Source organism: Psittacula echo (assembly GCF_963264785.1).
Source record: "Psittacula echo genome assembly, chromosome: 4".
NCBI classification, from domain to species: domain Eukaryota; kingdom Metazoa; phylum Chordata; class Aves; order Psittaciformes; family Psittacidae; genus Psittacula; species Psittacula echo.
In genome coordinates, this window is record NC_137738.1 from 30,306,138 (window position 1) to 30,327,036 (window position 20,899).

General features: G+C 39.3%; 1 protein-coding gene across 1 annotated transcript in view; it reads right to left on the bottom strand.

Moving 5' to 3' along the window:
* Positions 1 to 20,899, bottom strand: part of DISC1 (DISC1 scaffold protein) — a 175,371-nt gene that overhangs the window by 33,446 nt on the left and 121,026 nt on the right. Inside the window, exon 9 of the mRNA XM_080615550.1 lies at positions 15,373 to 15,433. Within this exon, the coding sequence (XP_080471676.1) occupies positions 15,373 to 15,433 (61 nt within the window). The remainder of the gene's footprint in view (positions 1 to 15,372; positions 15,434 to 20,899) is intronic.

Consider the following 20,899-nt stretch of genomic DNA (forward strand, 5'->3'; position numbering starts at 1 on the left):
CGCTACCCATTTATTTTATCCAGCACAAAACTTTAATCATGGCCTGTCATCTTTCTATCAATATTCAATGTCACTGTGTTATACTTAAATTATCTCCACTGGAAACACAAAATGATAGACTGCAGCAGCTGATGGTTTTCACTTTGATTCTTAATGCAAGGTGGATGCAGGAATGGGACCGACATGTCGAATGCAGGAAATTAAGTAATTTACAAGGGAAGAAGGAATGCACCTTGTAGTAAGAATTTACTGCTCAATTTTGTCCCTACATCTACTGTACTGCCTAATATATAATGTGAAAATTTAGTACCTGTTTTCAGGGCTATTTATTTGTCTTTAAAAAAAGGAACAAAGTAATGGTCCTCTGCCCCTACCTCCACTGAAACATCTATTAGAAATAACCTATTCTAAGAGTAAAAAACTTAACTTTGATAGATGAGGAGAAAGCTACCAGGGAATTCTTCTTAATAAGCTGTCCACATAAAGCCAGCTTCTAAACCCTTCTTTATCATTCACCTCATTCATAATCTGATAAAGCACCTTCAAGTTTGGTACTAACTCTGATAACTCAGTCTGCATGCTGCTTGCCTTTGGCTCCTGCAATAACAGCAATGTCCCACAATGTCATTAAACAGTCGGATCAGGTTGTTTGGGGTTTTTTGACTGGATGGGAATTGCTGGAATAAGATTATTTTTTTTCTGCACTATTTAATATTTGATCCAAAATCAGATTTAAAGGAGAGGCATGAATTAGGCCCTCATTTTGGAACGCATGCATCTCAAGATATATGTATTCATCTACGCTTTGCTCAAACAGCTGAGCTGCTGCACAAGCCTAAATCCTTTGTGAGATCCCACAAAGGCTTCTAGTAACTTCCACCGAAACTGAAGCAATTCAGTGGCTTTCAAAGCCAAAGCCAGTTCTAAATCCAAGAAAATGCATTTGTTTCCAAAAGTATGCCACAGGAAGAAAGCACAGCGTTTCCATTGAGGCCACATCCTCAGCTGCCACAAATCCACTCTGCTGCAATGGCAGCAATGGCTATTTATACCAATAGAAGAATGTATTCTTATCACAGAGCAATTAGAATAGCCAGCCTGATCTCTCCTTGTTTATTACAGTCTCTGACCGCATGTGTTAGGAAGAATATAGAAGGAATTTATAATTCTCCTATCATTTTTATTCTGTTCTCTGATATAAAAAAAAAATCCAACAGTTTATAATATAGTCCTCTCTCTGAAAAAAATAACAGATTTAGACTTTCACTGTCAAGTGAACTTGGGAATGTGAATCATTCTGTGTACTACTGACCAAGCAGAAATTAAGCACACATAACAATTGGAAACAACAGGACAAAGGAATGTCCTTTTAGAAAAGATACAATTGGGAGAGATTATATATTGTTATGATGTGGAAATGTACCTTGAAATTCAACCTCTGTGACCAGAAAGACACACCTGGAAAAATGAATGCTTGCCAAATCGTGATGTCTATAGACGCGTACTTACGGAGTTCCCCTGAAATGTCCAAGGGCATGATATGACCTATTGTAGCTACAGGGTCAAATAAAGTCAGGAGCCAGATCCTGTTCTGGCTCAAAAAGAGCAAGAGAGAAAGGGCAGTGTCTACAGATCCTCCCTGGTGGGATCCTGTTAGCTACAATGAAGCCTGCACTGCTGACAGCACACTCTGAATTGCTGGGGCCTGTGTGCCTTCCCAGAATGGTACAGCACATCCCTAGCAGTAAGTACATTAAGTAATGAATGCTTCCAAATGCTATTGGGAAAGACTGTCCCAGTTGTGCACAAGAGAGAGCTATCCTGCGTCTTCGTACTCATGCTATACAGGTGGTGATACTTTATCTCTGCTTCTTTAATTATCATGATGATTGCGTCTAATTGGCTAGTCAGCACTTTGTACAAAGTATTGTCCAAACATAGGGCAGGAGGATTTAGCAGCACTACCGGACAGCAGGCAGATGACACAGAGATGTCCATCCTCATCTTCCTTGACTGCTCTATGTTACTACTGTTGATGGCAATCCTGCTCAAGAGAGATAACAAAGCTTCTGAGAAATGCACAAACTGTTTTTGAGTCTTGTCTTCAGGAATGCACTCAAAACCTGCAGCAGTAGGAAAATACACATCCACTTCTGAACAATTTTCTTGCCAAGTTCAGAAAGGAGCAGGTCTTTCTCACTATTTATGTGCATTTACATGCAGCCACCAAAGGGACGTGGTAAGAGAGCAAAAGCCTGATGCCATAACACAGAGGTGACCCACAGCTTTGCCTATCCCTCCCTCTCTTCACATAGTTCTTTTTTCACAACTAAGATAGGTTGAGGTTTGCATTAAACAGCTCACAGAGAAAACAACAGCAGAGCAGAGCCGGGCAAGGAACAGGTGATGCCGACGGGCAAAGAGGAGTACTTTGAAGAGTTTACATCCATTATGCACCCACTTTTCAGTAAAAATAAAAGACTGGGAAAGTCCCACAAAATTGCTGGAAACAGTCTTCTGCTTAAGTAGATGTCTTTTTATCCATTTTTCAAAATCAGTCCCTAGTTTCCAGAGTGCCTCTTACCCAACGCTATGTTCTTAACAAAACATCTGCAAATAACACCAGCACCTCCTGTTGAACATTTTCTCCGTTATCTGGATGGGATGATGAAACCACTGTCCTTCAGCTTGAACAAGTATCCAAAGGTAACTCCTCAGCATCTATAGCACACTGCAAATGCATCCTCAAAGTTGATGGTCTTGGACCTTATCTTCAAACAACCCCTGAAAATCGCAGGATGAGGTCAATAGCTGAACATTCATTATGAAGCCAAGCGGAGCCATAAGGTAGAAATCTCTGAGAGCCATTGGAAATGGAAAACTATTAAAAAGCAAATAACTAAAGCTCTTTGTATCAACCTTTCCATCTTTAATGCAAATGTACATTAACATAGGTACCTAAAAGAAAAATTTTATAGGCTTCCACATCAAAAACCACACAACCTACTCTCAGGGAAGAGGAAGCCAGTATGGCTTGTCAGTCATGTTAAACATTCTCCACAAAATGTGATCCTCTCTGCAATGAAAAGCATCCCTGATTCACAAACAAAATATGAGTATTAATTTTAAACTCCTAATAAAATTCATGTAATTGAATCATTTGAAAAGAGATGAGAAAACAGATGGGGAAAAAAAAGTAAAATATTACTTCTGCTCCAAAATAGGGAAATCTGAGCACATCAAAGCAGCTAAGTGATGTAGAATTACTCATTCCTGATAAGGCAGGAGTTTGCAGCATGAAAGACTACTGTGACATTAATGAGTTTCAGCAGAGTGTTGAACTCTAGCTTTTCAGGCATGACTGACCAGCACCAGAACAATGTAGCCTAAGAAAAAGGCACACAGAGTAAGAAAAGATCCTCACAAAATACACAATTACTAACCAGCTAGAAAGGCTGTGAACTTTCAGCACATTTTCTTTTTAAGCAATACTTTCTGGTTTTAGAAGGGGAGACCCAGCCTTGTCCTCTGATGATTTTTGCTATGCTAAGTATAAAATGAATGGAAGACAAAGAGCCTGGAGGGAATGGGGGTAGGCAGGCAAGCTTTTCCACAAATAAGCAGCAAAATCCCGTCACCTTGTCTTTGCCAATGCTGCACACTAACTACTCAAGTTAATTCTGTAACTTTGAAAAAGCCCTAATCTAGATGAAGCCTGAATTAATATGGACAGACTTACCAAAGGCTGTGTGACCATGTGCTTTGCTTCTTCTAAAGCTTTAACAGACCCTGGAAACCAACCTCAAATCTGGCCTTTTTTTTTTGCCTAAAAACAAATCTAGTTTCAATGCTGAGATTCGATTTAAACCAAATACAGTTTTCCCTTACTTCTCACAAATCAGTATAGTCATGTGCCACAGTTCCCCCACTTCCCAATTAAAAGCAAAAAAAAAAATCAATTATTTGTGACCCAGCATCCCTAAATAGGCAAAATGCAAAAAGAAAAAGAAAACAGACAACAATTGCTAAGCTTGCAGTTCTTGTGCCCTTCTTCACTTCTTACTCTCTCATACAGAAGTCAGTCAGCCATTAAAAAATGTTCAAGGCACTATATACACATATATATACACATCAAATATACACTGGTGCAATACTAACTCGCCACTAGAACTTACAGTGGAAAAGGAAATTTTGTGTTTTGTCGCCTTCTCCCAGACAACTACTGGACCCTACACTGCAAGGTCCTACACCTGGGTCAGAGCAATCCCAGGCACAGCTACAGGTTGGGCAAAGAAGAGATTCAGAGCAGCCCTGCGGAGAAGGACTTGGGGGTGTTGGTCGATGAGAAAATGTACACGAGCTGGCTGCAATGTGTGCTCACAGCCCGGAAAGCCAACCGTATCCTGGGCTGCATCAAAAGGAGCGGGACCAGCAGGTCGAAGGAGGTGATCCTGCCCCTCTACTCTGCTCTCATGAGACCTCACTTGGAGTATTGTGTGCAGTTCTGGTGTCCTCAACATAAAAAGGACATGGAACTCTTGGAAGAAGTCCAGAGGAGGGCCACGAGGATGATCAGGGGATTGGAGCACCTCCTGTATGAAGACAGGCTGAGAAAGTTGGGGCTGTTCAGCCTGGAGAAGAGAAGGCTGCATGGAGACCTCATAGCAGCCTTCCAGTATCTGAAGGGGGGCTATAGGGATGCTGGGGAGGGACTCTTCATTACGGACTGTAGTGACAGGACAAGGGGTAACGGGTTCAAACTTAAACAGGGGAAGTTTAGATTGGATATAAGGAAGAAATTCTTTACTGAGAGGGTGGTGAGGCACTGGAATGGGTTGCCCAGGGAGGTTGTGAATGCTCCATCCCTGGTGGTGTTCAAGGCCAGGTTGGACGAGGCCTTGGGTGGCATGGTTTAGTGTGAGGTGTCCCTGATCATGGAAGGGGGGTTGGAACTAGATGATCTTAAGGTCCTTTCCAACCCTAACTATTCTATGATTATATGACCCAAAACCTCCCCATCACATCTCTCCCTTTCTGCAAAAAAACTCTTCCTCCACACCTTTACCCAGCAGGTGGGTCCTCAGGAATTAAAACTAACTCCTTCTTCCCTTGCAGCAAGCATTTGTTTTATCACTACAGACTCAGAAGGTCCTTGCTATTGCCACAAAAGACATGGAGAGTACCGTCAGTTCAACTATGTCCTATATCGTGAAGGCCATTAGACAGAATCAATGGGGATTTTTTGTTTGGGGTTGTTCTTTTTTTTTCATTTTCTCACTTAGTGGACGAAGCAGATTGCATTCTTTGTCCTCCTCTGTTTTTACTGCTCGTACAAAATGCTTTTCATCTATAGAAAGGTATAAATATTAGTTCTGCCAGTGCTGAAATACACAAGCTCAGGCTGCAGACCAAGAGTTGCACCCTGGCATGAGACGTGAGTTTGTCTACCAAATGATCTCCGCTGGCAAATGGCACCCTAAAGATGAAATACGTATTATACTGCAGACATGATTCCAAACTCTAATCTGCTGCACTTCCAGAGTGATTATTTCAGTTTCCATTCCCATGAGCATTAGCTATACTTTTCACATCCAGAAACAGAAGGAACAACAAAGATTGTCCCCTTTCCTACCGACCCAGTTAATCTAGGTTAATCCATTTTCTTGTAAGATTATTTAAGTTTAAATTTACTGAGAGCTTCCAAGATACTATACTCTGTCTGGACATAGCAGGCATTTTCAAATGTATTGCAAGTGATTACGAAGATAATGAGAACCTACACTGTGGTCATGCTTTCTAAGATATCTCAAAAAGAATCTGCTGTGTTTTAAAATTGATAATAGGTTTTCTGTGAATCAAGTGCTTAATTATATTCCTGCCATCCAACCCCCATGATATACAGAGAAGAGATACACAGAAATAGGTGTGCTAAGTAATGAAGTTGGAAATAAAAGAAAGAAGGTAAGAATAAAATTTACAATGTGGAAATAAGACAAGTGGGAGACACAGAAGCTACAATAAACGAAACACCAAGAGGAGAATAAGAAAGCTGTCTCTCTAAGAATGCTAACTTCAAGATAGAGCAATTAAAGAAGAACAGCAAACATTAGAAAAAAAGAAAGCACACAAATATTTAAAGCAGAGGAAAACCAAAGAAATAGAGTAATAAAGGATACTTAATTTTTTCTACTTTGTTAATTGGATTCACCATTGTGAAAATTAAGTTTCCAGAACTAGTAAAAAAAAAATGTATGTATCTCCCAAATAAGGCTGGGCCAACACAGCAACCAAAGAATTACCTGTAATTTATTAACTAGCACACTTAGCAGTTTGCTTTTCATTATTCATTCCTTTTATTCATTAATATTTTGGGCAAGCAGTCTTTCCTCACTACAATAGTAACAAAACAAAAGATCAGTGGGATCTTGCCCATTTTTCCCTCCCCTACAGAAATCTATTTAAAACACTATTTTTGTTTTCAAGTCTCTATGTTCTTGTAACCAGCTACACAGATGAAGCGATAATCCTTCAATTCATAATATCATAACCTTTCCACAGCAAAGTAAGTGCTATGACACAGGCAGTTTTCAAACTAGAGTATCAGGAAAACATGAGCCTTTAAAAACAAAGATGCTGTTTTCATGGCAGTGTCTCTCATGTAGACTAAAGAATAAGGTAACTGAAACAAAGCGAATGTACACAACAAAGAGAACCAGTTCTCCCAAGTAAAGTGTGATCATCCTCACACGGGTTTGGTGACACTGCAATGCTTTTGCAATATTACTGGGACAAATATCCCATATAGACAGGAACAGTAGAGAAGTCATAAATAGGTACAAGAGCTATGCATCCAACAAGGACACACAGCCCTTTTGATGTGCTCTAAGACAATCTTCAACCAGCTTTAGGACCATCAACAGTATGAAGCACTGTCCCTTCAGTGTGCCACGCTATTAAGAGTATTTGTACCCAGCTGTGCTCCCAGACACATTTCTGAAACTTAGTATGTTATAAAGGAGACTTGAGACATATGGCATTTAGCTAATAGGGTGAATAATAAGGGAAAATAATAACTGTTTTAAGACTGTTTAACTTCACGTAAACTGGAATGTGATGTGGTGCCAACTACTCTTGACCTGGACCCTTCACGACATCAGATGTCTTGTCTGAAGGAATGGAAGTCAGTGAAGATAGTGTGTTCAAATGCATTCAAAACATTGCTTGCATGAGAAAACCACAAGTTTCTGATACAGAATGCATACTCAGACTAGGAGTTGCAGCAAGCAGGTTGCAGCCACATTTGTTCTGAACTAGTCAAGTGGCATTTGATTGAAACCCTTAAAAAAAATTATCACAGATGCACAAGATCCGGTAAAACACACCTTAGGTTTGACTTCTGCTTCTTCAGTAAATGCTAGTTGTCCTAATCACACACAATCCCCTTCACACCTCAGTGAACAAGGAGCCATGCAGATGAGCACACCACACAGCAGGGTAAGACCCCGCTAAATTTCCTGTACTGTGCATCCGTGAGTTGAAAAAAGCCACCATTAACATGAAAACAAACATTCGTGAACTGAAAATCAACCAAGTGAAAGAGAAACAATTAAAGAAGAAAGGTTTCACATACATTTGTGAAGCTACCAGGCGCTGTATCGTTCAAAAAATGGCAAAACACATACCAGCAGATGCATTTATTCATTTCCCATTTCTTGCAGAATAACTCAGAAAATAGCTCAATAAAACACCTTTGTGTAATTGTCACCAGTTACTCTTGAACAATATTATTCCCAAAAAAATTCACAATTCCTATCCAGGAATTAGAAAAAGCCACTAAAAAGTCCTGTGTTTGTGATGAATGGAAGTCACATCATAATCTTTGGAGGCCTGGAGAACAGCACAATCACATTAAATTCCCTCAGCTCAAGAAATGTCATCTTTGCATTGGCTGGTATAAGAAAAGCTGTTTGCAGCCTGAGGCAGTTATGATAAGGGATTTAGAAGCCATCACCATGTGGGCCATGAGATATAAAGGAATGCATCACCGCATATAAAGTGTCTGCTGCTCACAGTTTCAGAGCTAATGTTCTCACAGCTGTGTATGACTTAGACCAGCTGGGAAGAAGAAAGGGACTAAATGAGTCACTAAAAGGATCTAGTATCTTGTCTAACCTGCATTTAACACTCCTGCAGCAAAACTGCTGGTAAGCAAAATAAGATCAGATCATTATCCACCAAGGGATGGGGCTGTGCGCTCTCTTGGAAGCACAGCAAAAAACACATAGTCTTGGGAACGTAGGCAAAGATGGCATTACAGTCTCTGCACTCCTAAGATACTACCGGCAGCTAAAATGGCCCTCAGTGCAACTGGGGCAGGTCACAGGTCACACAAATTACTGCAGGCCATCTGGCACTCCCACAAGCATGCCTGCACTGCTGCACATAAGAGAGGGAAAAGCTTTTGAAAAGTCTTACTCAGCAGTCTTAGCACAGCAGTTCTCTAGCAAACATCAGGCTTTCTACACAATGACATACATGACACTAAGAGCCCAAGATGAAATCTTACCCTTACAAAAAAAAAGAGTTTGAAGATGGCCACAGAAGAGCTTTGTCATTAAAATGCTCAACATCTGCAAGCTTGTGCTTGTAGGCTTGGATACCACAGACTTCAAACAGGGCTCTGGGTGGATGCAGGATGCTAGAAAGCTCCAGTTGGACACAGAGACCTCACAGTGGAAAAATCATTACAGGCTTGAGAAATGTTTAAGGATCTAATTGTTTAATTAGCAATGAAGGCAGCTCCTTCTGGGGTTTTTGCTGCCTCGGGGTTCAATTCTCCATGAAAGGTCCGGCTCTTACATTCTGAGTGCATGCAGAAGGATAAATCATGCCCCCAAAATCTTTGGTTTTGCCTGGCATTTCATTTGCTCTCTGCCTCCTTCCTCCTCAAGATGTATTTACACTTGGTGAGATGCTCCTTCATCCAACATCATATCTGCCATTAATTGATCAGGCTATGGTTCAGGCAAAATTTTCTAGTTATGCAGTATCACTCAGGAAATATTTGGTATGCCAAAAACCCCAATTCTTAGGACAAATGTCAGATCATTCACAGCATATAGAAGAGAAATCTTCAGAAGAAGCTATCTTCTAACAATTCTGCTACATTTACTCCATCTGCTTAAAAGTGCAAACTTTCACAGATTATCAGTTTCTGATAAGTTTCACAAGGGCAATATATTCCAAATATGCTTCAATGGGTATCTAGCAGATGAACACTTGAAAAATAAAGTATTATTTCAGCCTAAATCTCATTAAGCTGATTTGCACCATTAATCTTAGTTTTGCTTGGTATAAAGAAATACAAAATAAGTACAGAAAAAGGGTTTTATTTAATTCATAAAATGCCTTATTTCCCTCTGCTACTGCAAGAACAGCGTAGCAGTGTCTCCAAAGGTAAGACTGAGCTGAAAGAAGCAAAGCCTTTTGCTGCATGTTTCAGTGATGTAACTGAATTCCTGGTTTTGCACAGCACTTTATAAGATAACTGTATTTACTGGAGAACATTTACTGGCTTCTGTAAGGGCAATGGTCTGAAAGATAATTTTTATTTTTTTCAATTTTACCTTGTTCCACACATTTGTTTTCATTTCTCCAGCTATCAAAAAGAGTTCTCATAGAGATCAATCTTTCTATGCACACGTATTCTCACACAACCTCCTCTACAATGGAAGGGAAACAGACTGAAGCTAGGACAGAGATTTAATGAAATACAGGGCACATGTAAAATGTGACAGAGACACAATTGCTCATATCATGTGACTTCACTGAGATATGCAAGAGCTAGCAAATAACCCAGGAGATGATGGATTTTCATGCAGAAATACATATCAAAGGTTTCTTAACCATTTAAAATGCAGGTGATTTTTTTGGTATCTTCAAAAACAAGTGAATATTTACAAACCCCAAGTCTAGACTTGTATTCTCACATCTAAGTACCTAGCCAAACACAACTTAGCACTCTCTCTCCATCTCCATTCATTTCAAAGGTGTTTATTGGTACCCCACACACTTTGCAAAATCTGGCCGCTTCCATTTAACTAATGAGTTAGGAGATAGATAGCATATTTAAGCACAAAATCCCAACCCAAATTTTCTGCTCTTACAGCTTTCTAGCAGCCTTTTGTGGGCTCAATTCATGACTCTCAACCATTTACATGACTTCAGCTCACTTATGGCAGAATTTAGTGGTTCTTTAAAGAGTTGGATTGCTGAATCATAGAATAGTTTGGGTTGGAAGGGACCTTACCGATCATCTGGTTCCAATCACCGTGCCACAGGCAGAGACACCTTTCACTAGACAAGGCTGCTCAAAGTCCCATCCAACCTGGCCTTGAACACTTCCAGGGATGGGGCACCCACAACTTCTCTGGGGAACCTGTGCCAGTGCCTCATCACCCTCATAGGAAAGAAGTTTTCCTAATATTTAATTTAAATTAGATAATAATCTAAACACTCTTTTAGTTTAAAGCCATTCTCTCTTATCCTATCACTACACGCCCTTGTAAAACTCATTCTCTGGATTTCATGCAGGCCCCTTTAGGCACTGGAAGCTGCTCCAAGGTCTCCCTGGAGCCTTCTCTTCTCCAGGCTGAACAAGCCTAGCTCTCTCAGCCTGTCTTCATAGCAGACGTGCTCCAGCCCTTTGATCATGTTCATGGCTCTTCTACGGACTAGAAGCCCACTTTAGTCACAGTACTTATATAAAACCCTAGCAGAGCCTTCACTTGGAGAGAAAGAAATGAGACGCAAAATACTTTCTGTGGAAGAACAAGGGTCACATAAGAAGATAATCAGATGACTTTCAATGAGCTAGATCAGACATCTATAAGTAAACTTATCCTGTACAATCCCTCTTAAATCCCTCATCTCAAGTAATGAGCTGAAGTTATCTAAGCAAAACTTCTTGCACTTCAGAAATTCATACAGACAGATGAACACAGAGTTTTATTATGCTAACTTTAACCTCTTTTGCACATTTCCTCTTTACTAACAAAAGATAAAACTTTTGTAAGGTGTACCATGGCCAGGTTGGACAAAGCCTTGGGTGACATGGTTTAGTGTGAGGTGTCCCTGCCCACAGCAGGGGAGTTGGAACTAAATGATCTTAAGGTCCTTTCCAGCCTTAACTATTCTATGATACTATGGAAGTGACAGCAATGGTATTTACACTCTTAAAAGAGCAGCTAATGATTTAATGTATAAGCCCCAGAAGCGGCTTGATATATATATCGGTGACTGGAAAAGAGTCAGCCTGCACTCAATGTACTTATTATTTGATGGGAGGATATCGTTCTCAGCAGTTGCCAATCCACTGCTCAGAATACAAACTATACTTCAAAAGGAAAAAAACACTGCCAAATGATTTGTATACTTAATGGGTTAACTTTCTCTGGAGTGAAATTATTAGAGACTGAACATATTTCCTTTTTTGTCAGTGCATATTTTCCCCCTTTTTTTTTTTCCAGATCATATTTTCCTTTCTTTTTTTTCTGTAGGCACAAGGCTATTAAAAGAGTACTGTTTCTAATCAAACAGATTGACATTCTATAAAGCTATTTGAGAAGAGAGATATTTCGTAGGCTGCAGGAAAAGTATTGCATTTGTTTAAAAAATAAAACCTGAAAACAAGACCCCCCAAAAGGCACTCCAGTGAATAAGCTAGGTTCCACCCCCACCCTCTATTCCCAAAAAACCAAAACCAAGCAAAAACCAAAAAATATCACAAGAGGAATATATTCAAAGTTTTCTTAAAAAAATAAAAGAGAAGGAGGGGGGGTGTCATGGTTTAAGCCCCGGCTGTAAATTAGAACCACACAGTCTACTTCCCCCCCCACCTTTCTTCCCTCCGCTTCTGGAGAGACGGGGAGGAGAATCGAAAGAATGCAACTCCCACGGGTTGAGATAAGAACAGTTTAATAACTAAGGTATAACACAAACCACTACTGCTACCACCAATAATAATAATGATAAAGGAAATAACAAGGGAAGAGAATACAACCGCTCACCGACCGGTACCTCGCCCCCACCCCGTCGTGATCCAGCCCTTCCGGGCACTCTCCGTTCTACCTCCTGGGCATGACGTGCTGTGGTATGGAATACCTCTTTGGCTAGTTTGGGTCAGGTGTCCTGTCCCTGCTTCCTCCCGGCTTCTCCTCCTCCCTGGCAGAGCATGAGACTCACAAAGTCCTTGGTCAGTCTAAACATCTGTGTTATCAGCTCCGTTCCCAGGCCGAAAGTCAAAAACACAGTGCTGCAGCAGCTACTAAGAAGGAGAAAAACTGACTGCTGCTGCTGAACCCAGGACAGGGGGAAAACATTTTCATTGACAAAACTGATGCTTTTTTAACCTTAATCTTCGTTAAAGCTGTTTTGGTCTGAGTTTTCGTTAATTCTCGTGTGTTATAAAAGTAGTCAAAAATTACATTTCTAAGAGTTCAATCTTATTTTGAAGGTATATCTCAAACTGAAGGGTTCTGAATCTAGGTTTCTACTTAGAACATTACCTAGCAAAATTATATGTTTCAGCTGGAGGAAAAACTTTAGAAGCTTATTTGAATTCATGCTTATTTGAATTCATGCTGCACAGATTTGATCCTCTACTGGTTTCAAAGGCACCAAAAAAAGTGCATTCATGAGCCAGATGCAAATTCTTCCTCTGTCTACAACGTGAACTTACAATTTACTCTTTAAACTTTCCATAGAGAGTCTTTCTTTAGGTTATGATATACATAAAGGAGTAATCTGGGCACCTATATGAAGACCAAACAACGAGAAACAGTTTCTCAGGTTATTTCTCTAAGGGGAGGTGCTTGGAGGGGAGGAAGCCTCTTGGGCTCTTGCTTACTTAATTATTCAAGCTGTATAGCAGGTGTAGTTAATTACTTAAAGTCCAAAGAACCTTTAAAAAACAAGTATCTATAACAACTCTATGAGCATAAATACAAAGAGATTTTAATGATGTAGTATCTTAGAGACTTCTTTTTGTCAAAAATACCAGAGATTTTCTCTTTCCACCAGTATTAAAAGAAATTCTCTTCCCTTAATTACTTGGGATAAACTATTTTTAGAATAATAGCATCTGTATGTATTGAAAAACTGTCACACTATTTCAGGACTCAATCTTCACCATCTGGGAGCTTGGCCAGCACTGCATTGGGTTGTTTGGGAGTTTGGTTTGGGTTTATTTGGTGAGTTTTAAGGGGTTTCGTTGTTGTTGGGGGGGGTGCTGTTTGGGGCTTTTTATTATTTATTTTTAATTCTTAAGAGAAGGATGAAAAATTTTATAAGCCTGGCAACACCACAACAGCCTGTTACAGAAGCTGATGGCAATCCCTGAACTGCATGTTAAACTGCATGTACAGCTGCAGTGATATACTTTGACTTCGTGCATTTGTGTCCTCAGCAAAGGCTGGAAGAACACTTATCTCAACAGCAAACCTTTGAAGCCTGGTTGCAATAGAGAACCTAGACTGAGGCCCAGGTCTATGGGGTATTCAGAAAAGCAACCCTTGCATACAAAAGCAACAAATTATATTACAACATCTGACAACTCTTTCATCTTCTAAGGGAACTTTGAAATGGTCATCTACTGTTCATCATAATATGCTTCCAAATTATAAAGCAGTGCCAGAAAGAGGGTTTAACTTTTAATCCTTCCCCTGAAACGATACTTCTCACAGAAGCAGGATGAATACCAGCAGTTCAGCATGGAAATTTCTCCCAGAAATAGCAGGAAGAGTGGAAACAAGCATGCTGCAAGGTCATTAACCCCTATCAAGATACACAAAAATGTGTAGTAATACAAAATACTGGTGCAGAAAAGTCCAGGTAGACAACCCAAAAATTACACGAAAAGGCATAAATAAATTAAAACAAATAACAGCTGCAGAGTCTATCTAATGAATCCTTGGAAGGTGGTGGTGGTGGTGAAACATACAGATTCTCCAAGTATTTAATAGTTAAAGAGAAATATACTTGTTTCCGGAAGCTTGATAAGTCAATTGAATCTATACAGCCTAGAAGCATCAATACATGTTGTTATGCATTATATTTTAATATTAAACATTAATTTTAATATATTTAATAAAGAGTATAGTTTTCAAAACAACAACCCTCAGAAAGTTCTTAAGACTTGTCTTACGCTTATGGACTGGAGTATATAGAACCATAGAATCAGCTAGGTTGGAAAAGATCTCTAAGATCATGAAGTCCAACCATTACCCCAGGACTGCCAAGCTCACCACTAAACTATGTCATGAAGTAAAATGATATTAAGAGGCGGTTAGGCAGCACACAGTCACACAACTTGATCTTGAGGTCTGTTTCCATCATTTTTCACTTAGCACTAAATTGCTTTTGAATTTAAGAGTTATGCAAAATAAATACTTCCATATTCAAAAGTACCGAGTGAGCAAATCTAAATATCTAGAACCCTCTTTTTATAAATATACAACCAAAAATAATGAGGTCAACAAGGCAAAGTCCACTACTGTAAAATAGTCATTATAACAGCACTGCAACATTTGCTAAGCCTATTTCAAGGAGCAGCCTAAAATGTAAGGGGTGATCTAGAGTCCCTTTCACACAGTAAGAGAAAAAAAAATGCAAATGCTAGCATTTGAGGGGAAAAAAAAAAAAAAAGAAAGAAAAAGAAAAAAAAAGGAAAAAAAAGTCAGCAGGCAAAAAAAGAAAAGGCATAAAAATAAGCAAATTTTTCATTAGGATTCAGTTCTTAAAATATCTCCATTGTTGTCTCGGTTTCTATTTGTTTTCCACAATCACCCAAAATGGCATGCTTTCAAAACTGTTATATAAAGACTCATTACTTGTTAAAGATGCCCAGAATTCTAGTATGGGATTCCTTGGCTCTGCTCAGAGCTGGGTTTTGCATAGGAACAGATGAGTGATTTTTCAACCAGCTGTCACATCCCAAATACTTCAGGGCTTCTGGATGTTCAAGACCTCACACCACCAATTACAGCACCTGCAGGCAGAGCTGGAGCAATGCACACCAACCATACGCATGCTCCCTTTTCTCCAGCCATTCGACCACAGCTTCAGAGCAGTCCTATGCACTTGAGAACACAGTGATTTTTCTTTTACCTATATCCACTGGCAGGCTTGTGGCAAAGCTGCTGAGCACAGCCACAAACAGAGATCTTAACAATAACACAGGGTTTCCAGCTTTGAACCATTTTTTGTATTATACTAACACAAGTTCCAAAACATTCTTTAACACTTTTATGCATATCAATGCTGCATTAACCAGCATTTTTAAGCTTACAAAGGTTTCCATAATATCATCCTTACCTATGCAGTTTATCCTCCAGTATCTCCATATACTTTTCAGCATTTTCTTTTACACTGGTGACTGCAAAATAAAAGTTAAAGTTAGGTAATGGTATAACTGTACGGTTTTTAACCAACTCATTTCTTATCCACAGGTTTTATATATACCAGTTAGAAATTATAATTCCATTAATCTTTTCCACATTCAAATTGCAGTGTGGGTGTCTTCTCCCTTTTTTTCTTGACAGTCTATTGTATCTGTATTGCATTAATATATCTTGTAAATCCCACACACCTAGATCCTCCCCTTTACCATCAGGAGAAGCAAGGAAGCTTAACTAATTTGTCAGTCCACGCACAAGAGTCCTTTCAAATGTTATGAACCTTATATCAAACTTGTTTTGATAGAACAAAAACAGTATAGAATGGAAAGAGTTACCACTAAAGATTGTTTTAAGATTTGTGATGGGTTTTGTGTTTTGGCATTTTGGGTTGGTTTGTTTGTTTTTAAACTGGGTACCTAGATACTGCCTTCATGAGTCTTCTCTCACTTCTTCTCTCAGAAGAAACTCCAATAAATCACTCATCATAACACACAATAATAAAGCCATTCCTCTGGATGACACTTGGTCCTCCATCATGGGTATGAGTGGGGGAAAAGGTAAATCCCCTCCAGGAAACAGGAGGCTTTTAGAGAATAACCATTTTCACATTATGATAACTTTTTTTTCCCCTCCCTAACAGCTGCTTGCCAACTCCTAGTCTAGTAAGGTTATAAACCAGTTGGTCACTTTTAAACTCTTAACTCATTGTACATCAGTTAAATATACATTTTACATAAAAATGCATTCTACAGAGCATCACTGTTTTGATGGGCAAAGCTTGCTGCATGGATGAGGTACCCTGTCAATGTAACCATCCGTCTCCCCCTATCTTCCCTATAATACAGTAATGCCTCCAAGCACATTTTACACATATCAGGTACTTCATATTTCTCGCTCCCCTCTCTTCCCTCTTTTTTTTTTCCCCATCACAAAATATAATGTCACACACTAAAACCTTAATCTGAAAACTCAGCATTAATCAAATCAGCTGTGCTAAAGTTCTGTTCACACACACATACCCACGGAGGATTTCACTAAATGAAACCACATGGGTATTACCATTAGCAGTGAGCATCAGGGTCAACCTAACATCAGCTGTCTGCAGACAGTGTTATTCACCTGGTCACACAGCAGTTACACATCACTTCAGGAGTCTGCATCCTAATAGCATATATAGGACACATTTTGCAAAGGTGATTTACTTTGGGGGGGAGGGTATTTAATTTACAAGAGACTTTATCAGAATAGCAACACCCCCAAAACCCTACAAGCAATGACAAACCCAACCAACCAATCAAAATAAAACACCACAATCCTAGTACTCTGGAAAGCACCACGATTTTGTAACATCCTTAATCCAGGTTCACTGTCAGAGTAGGTTCTGCAACACATCTTGAGCCAGCAGGATTCTGGAAGACTGTATTTTACACAGACACCTGCATTCATTTGTATATTCACAGACCCATCTCACCATGAGAAGACTGCTGATGAATGTTATGCAAAAGGTTATATAAGGATAATGGCACTGGAAACTAAAAAAGTTTCCTCAGCTTGCAGCAGTCCTCTAATGACTAAAGGACTTAGCAGAAGTTCTCTGTTTCTTTACCATGCTTTTATTCCTATGCTTCCTGCGGAACTGTGGAAAGCCTGCAAGACTGCAAGCTTTCCTTTAATGACACGCTACAGCTTTATATAAAATACCACCACTTTTTCCAAACTCCCTATCCGTCAGTCCCCAATGTGCTGACCTGAGGGCCAGTGCATGCTTTGATAGCAGATAGCTTAAAGGTGTATGGCTGCTGTACTTCCCCTTCACTTGCTATTGTCGTAATATCCTTCAACATGAGCTGTTTCAACTCAGGAGCTTATTCTTTTGGATAATAAAGTCAGCAGATATTATTAATTTTTTAAGAGGAATGAGAAGAGGTGGAGAATCTGTTTCACACTCACTTTGTTTCTAACCGATATAGTGACTTCTTATGTTACATGAAAGATAAACCTTGCTTTCAATTTCTCCTGCTGTGCTTGTCACTTTTTAATTGGGTATGATCTGATAGAGTAATTCGCACTTTCACAGTTCAGTCGTGCCCCTACATGCAATTTTACAATGCCCTTGAAGCACACAGCTTAATATATCAGCATTATTCAATGACAAAAAGTAATGGACAAGAATACACCACTAGTCAAAAGTAGGTCAGTAAAAAGCTAACACTCATTTGGAAATCACCTCACGTCACTAAACCCTACTCTCTCCTGTCAAATGTTTTAACTACATTAAAAGAAATGCAAACTTTGCTGCTGAAAAAGAAAGCTCCCCAGACTATCTCCATCTCCTTGCCTTCTTCTGCATGTAATTGGATGAGCTGTGACCTGGAGATTTCGTTGAAGGAAAACACTGCTTAAAAATCTTACAGAGGTTATTTCCCTCACAACAAACCGCAAGTAGCACTGCACCAAATAAAGAAATACTTCCAGCCTTTTAGATCATCCATTTGAAACAGAAGACAAGTAACAAATTAGCAGATTTTTTGTTCTGAATTAATGAATCTAATCACCATCACTTCAAAGAAAAAAAATGCAAGCAGAAAGCTGTGCATGCCTTCAATCTAGCTAAGAAAGTACTAGATGACAGAGGAAAAAAAGGGCAATAATAATTTATGAGATTCTTTTCTGCATAAACATGCCAAATGGTTTATTTTTACATTAAAGTGAAGGGGATTGGTTTTTTCATCAGTTCTCTGAGGATTTACATGCTTAGCTCTTATTGGCCTTAAGACGTGGTATTAAAATAAGTATAAATACAGAAAATCAGACACCAGGGCATTTACTAAGATTAAAAAGACTTTTTTGTGAAGCCTTAATTGAAAAAAAGGGATTCAGCACTTCTTTCTCTTATTTTAGCATATATTTTTCTTCCTCCTTACAGCAGCAGGAAAAGTCCAATCTTGGAAAGACTTCTGGCCAGATGGAGCTGAGGGGCAATGGTGAGCTCCTGGGGTGTCCATTTGGTTGTTACAGAGCATAAATCTGCCATTTTAAAAGCTGGGTAAACATCTTCCAACAATTAACCTATACAGTGTTATTCTAAAGTAACATCATGTGATGTTTCTCATCTAAAAGCAGCCCCACTGGGGTAATGATACTTCTATTACCATTTGAGCCTGCACATGGAAGTATATCATCATTTATATTCTCCAATCTTGGTCCTCCCAAATTGAGCTTACAAAGACCTAAGGACCATGACATATGCTTTGGATTCTATGATCAATGTTTTCAAAAACTTTGTGAAACTTGAGTATCTGACTGGAGACACCTTGAACCCAGTATCCATATGGAAGCTCTAGGTGTAGGGATGTAAAAGCTTGGCACCTCAGAAGAGTAAGGGGCCTCAAAAAACTGGTAGCCAATATCAAAGTGCTAGCCCAAAAGTCTGTAGTTCTCTGCCAGATGAGCAACGAACACCATGAGTCCCAGAGATGCAAATCCAAACTTCTTGGTTTTGAATCTAAAAGGCATTTTTTTTTTTTTTTAGTTGGTTGGTTTTTTTGGGGGGGAGGGGGGGTTTGTTTGGTTTGTGGGTGAAGAGTGGGGGTGAGCCATTCTATGGTTCTGTGAACAGTGACACATATTTTTACACAAAATCAAAGGTTGGAACAGCCACAGTGGCTGCTAGCAGATCCAGACCGAGCATGAAAAACACTGCCAGACATCACCTGCCCACAGAACAAACCTGAAGCCTACACAATTAGCCTCTCCAATCCACAAGCATTACATTCCTTCTCAAATACTTTATTAGTCAGGTAAAGCAAAACTCCCACTGGCTTAGGTTAGATTTTTGTATGATTTAATGATCTAAGATGAGATTTCGCTCTTAACGATAATGTAAAAATAGAAGTAACTGATAGATATGCATTGATCCACCTGTGATAAACTCTTGAATGCAGAATTAGGAGTGAACAAGGTTGACAGGTTGCTTGTCCTGTCACTATACAATTTTTAAATGCAGAAATTATTATTAACACTAAGAAAAAAGCAAAACCAGAACATGATTAGTTGAAAATATCTGATGTTTTCTGTCACGGAAGATGTGCTGCATTAATGTGTGAAGTTGGAGTCTGAAAAACTACAGAATGGCTTCAATATATTTAAAGGTTGACTTGAAAAGACAGTCAAACTTTCAGCGATGACATCTCAGATACTCACCTAGATGTCAAACTGATTTACCAAGCCCCAATAACAAGAGTTTAGATTACAGGATAGTAAGGCATTTTGTATCTTGCAGACAGAAAGAAGAAAAACCCAAAGAACGAGCTCTGCATCAAGAATAACAGCCTCTCTCCAGTCCATTATTTCCAGGGAACTTGATTAAAAAGAACAAAAAAGGCCAGGATTAAAGAAAAGGAAATATATGGACATGCAAATACTCAAAAAATTAGAGCTCACATTCCGGGTTAAGTCAAGCCACCATATTCTATGCAGGTCCATTGACTGCTTTCTAGTAATGAAGTAAATACTGAGATATGTAGTTACCGCCCGTCTCTTCCAGCATTATGGTTTGTTATAAGGAATGTGATAATCTTCTAAATATCATTGCAGAGGAGCACAAAAAACTGCCTCAGGAAATTACTGTCACCAGAAAGGAAGGGGCCAAAACTTCGGAGTCATCTCAACAGATTGGCTATTCTGTGAATAGGAACACTACATAAAAGTAAAGTGGAAAGACTAAAATTAGTACTGAACATCTGTGACATGAAAGCCACACATTTAAAGACAACCCAAACTTACCTGATGGAGTTGAAGATACTATCTGCCTAATTGGAGATGATTTCATAACACAACCACAAGCTTTCTTCCTCCTAAAAACAGTTGGCTTGGAGAATCGGATACTGTCCTGTCACACAAATGTAAAGCAGTGCTTTGCAGTGACATGCCACCAATGGGTAGCTTTAACACAGCGGTTCTGCAGGGACTGAGTTGTATGAATGCAGCAGGGCTGTACTATGTAGGGCTGCTAAACAGCCTCAGTCCCTTTGGATTGAAGAGAGTCTGCAGCAACTGCTGGGTGATTTGGTAATGTTGACCTCACCATAATCCCATTCCAAGAGGACAGAGGGCTTTCATGGGTATATAGTTAAATGCCACTCCACTGCTTTCAGAGAGAGAAGCAGTATGCTGCCTCTTGAAGATATGAATATTTCTGCCATCAGCTTCAGTTGCCTCTCCAGCACTTGTTGTCAACTGCTCTGATACCATAGGGCAACTCTTCTGATATACAGAAACAAACTATTAAAGGTTCTAGCTCTAGCATCGTCTTCAAACACTTTGCTCACTCTAATATTTAAAATCTCAGAGTGTACTCCCACATACCCTCCACCTTTGCTGAGGGAAGTAATAAAAATACATGAAATAAAAATATATAAAGAGTAATGAAGAAATACAAAATT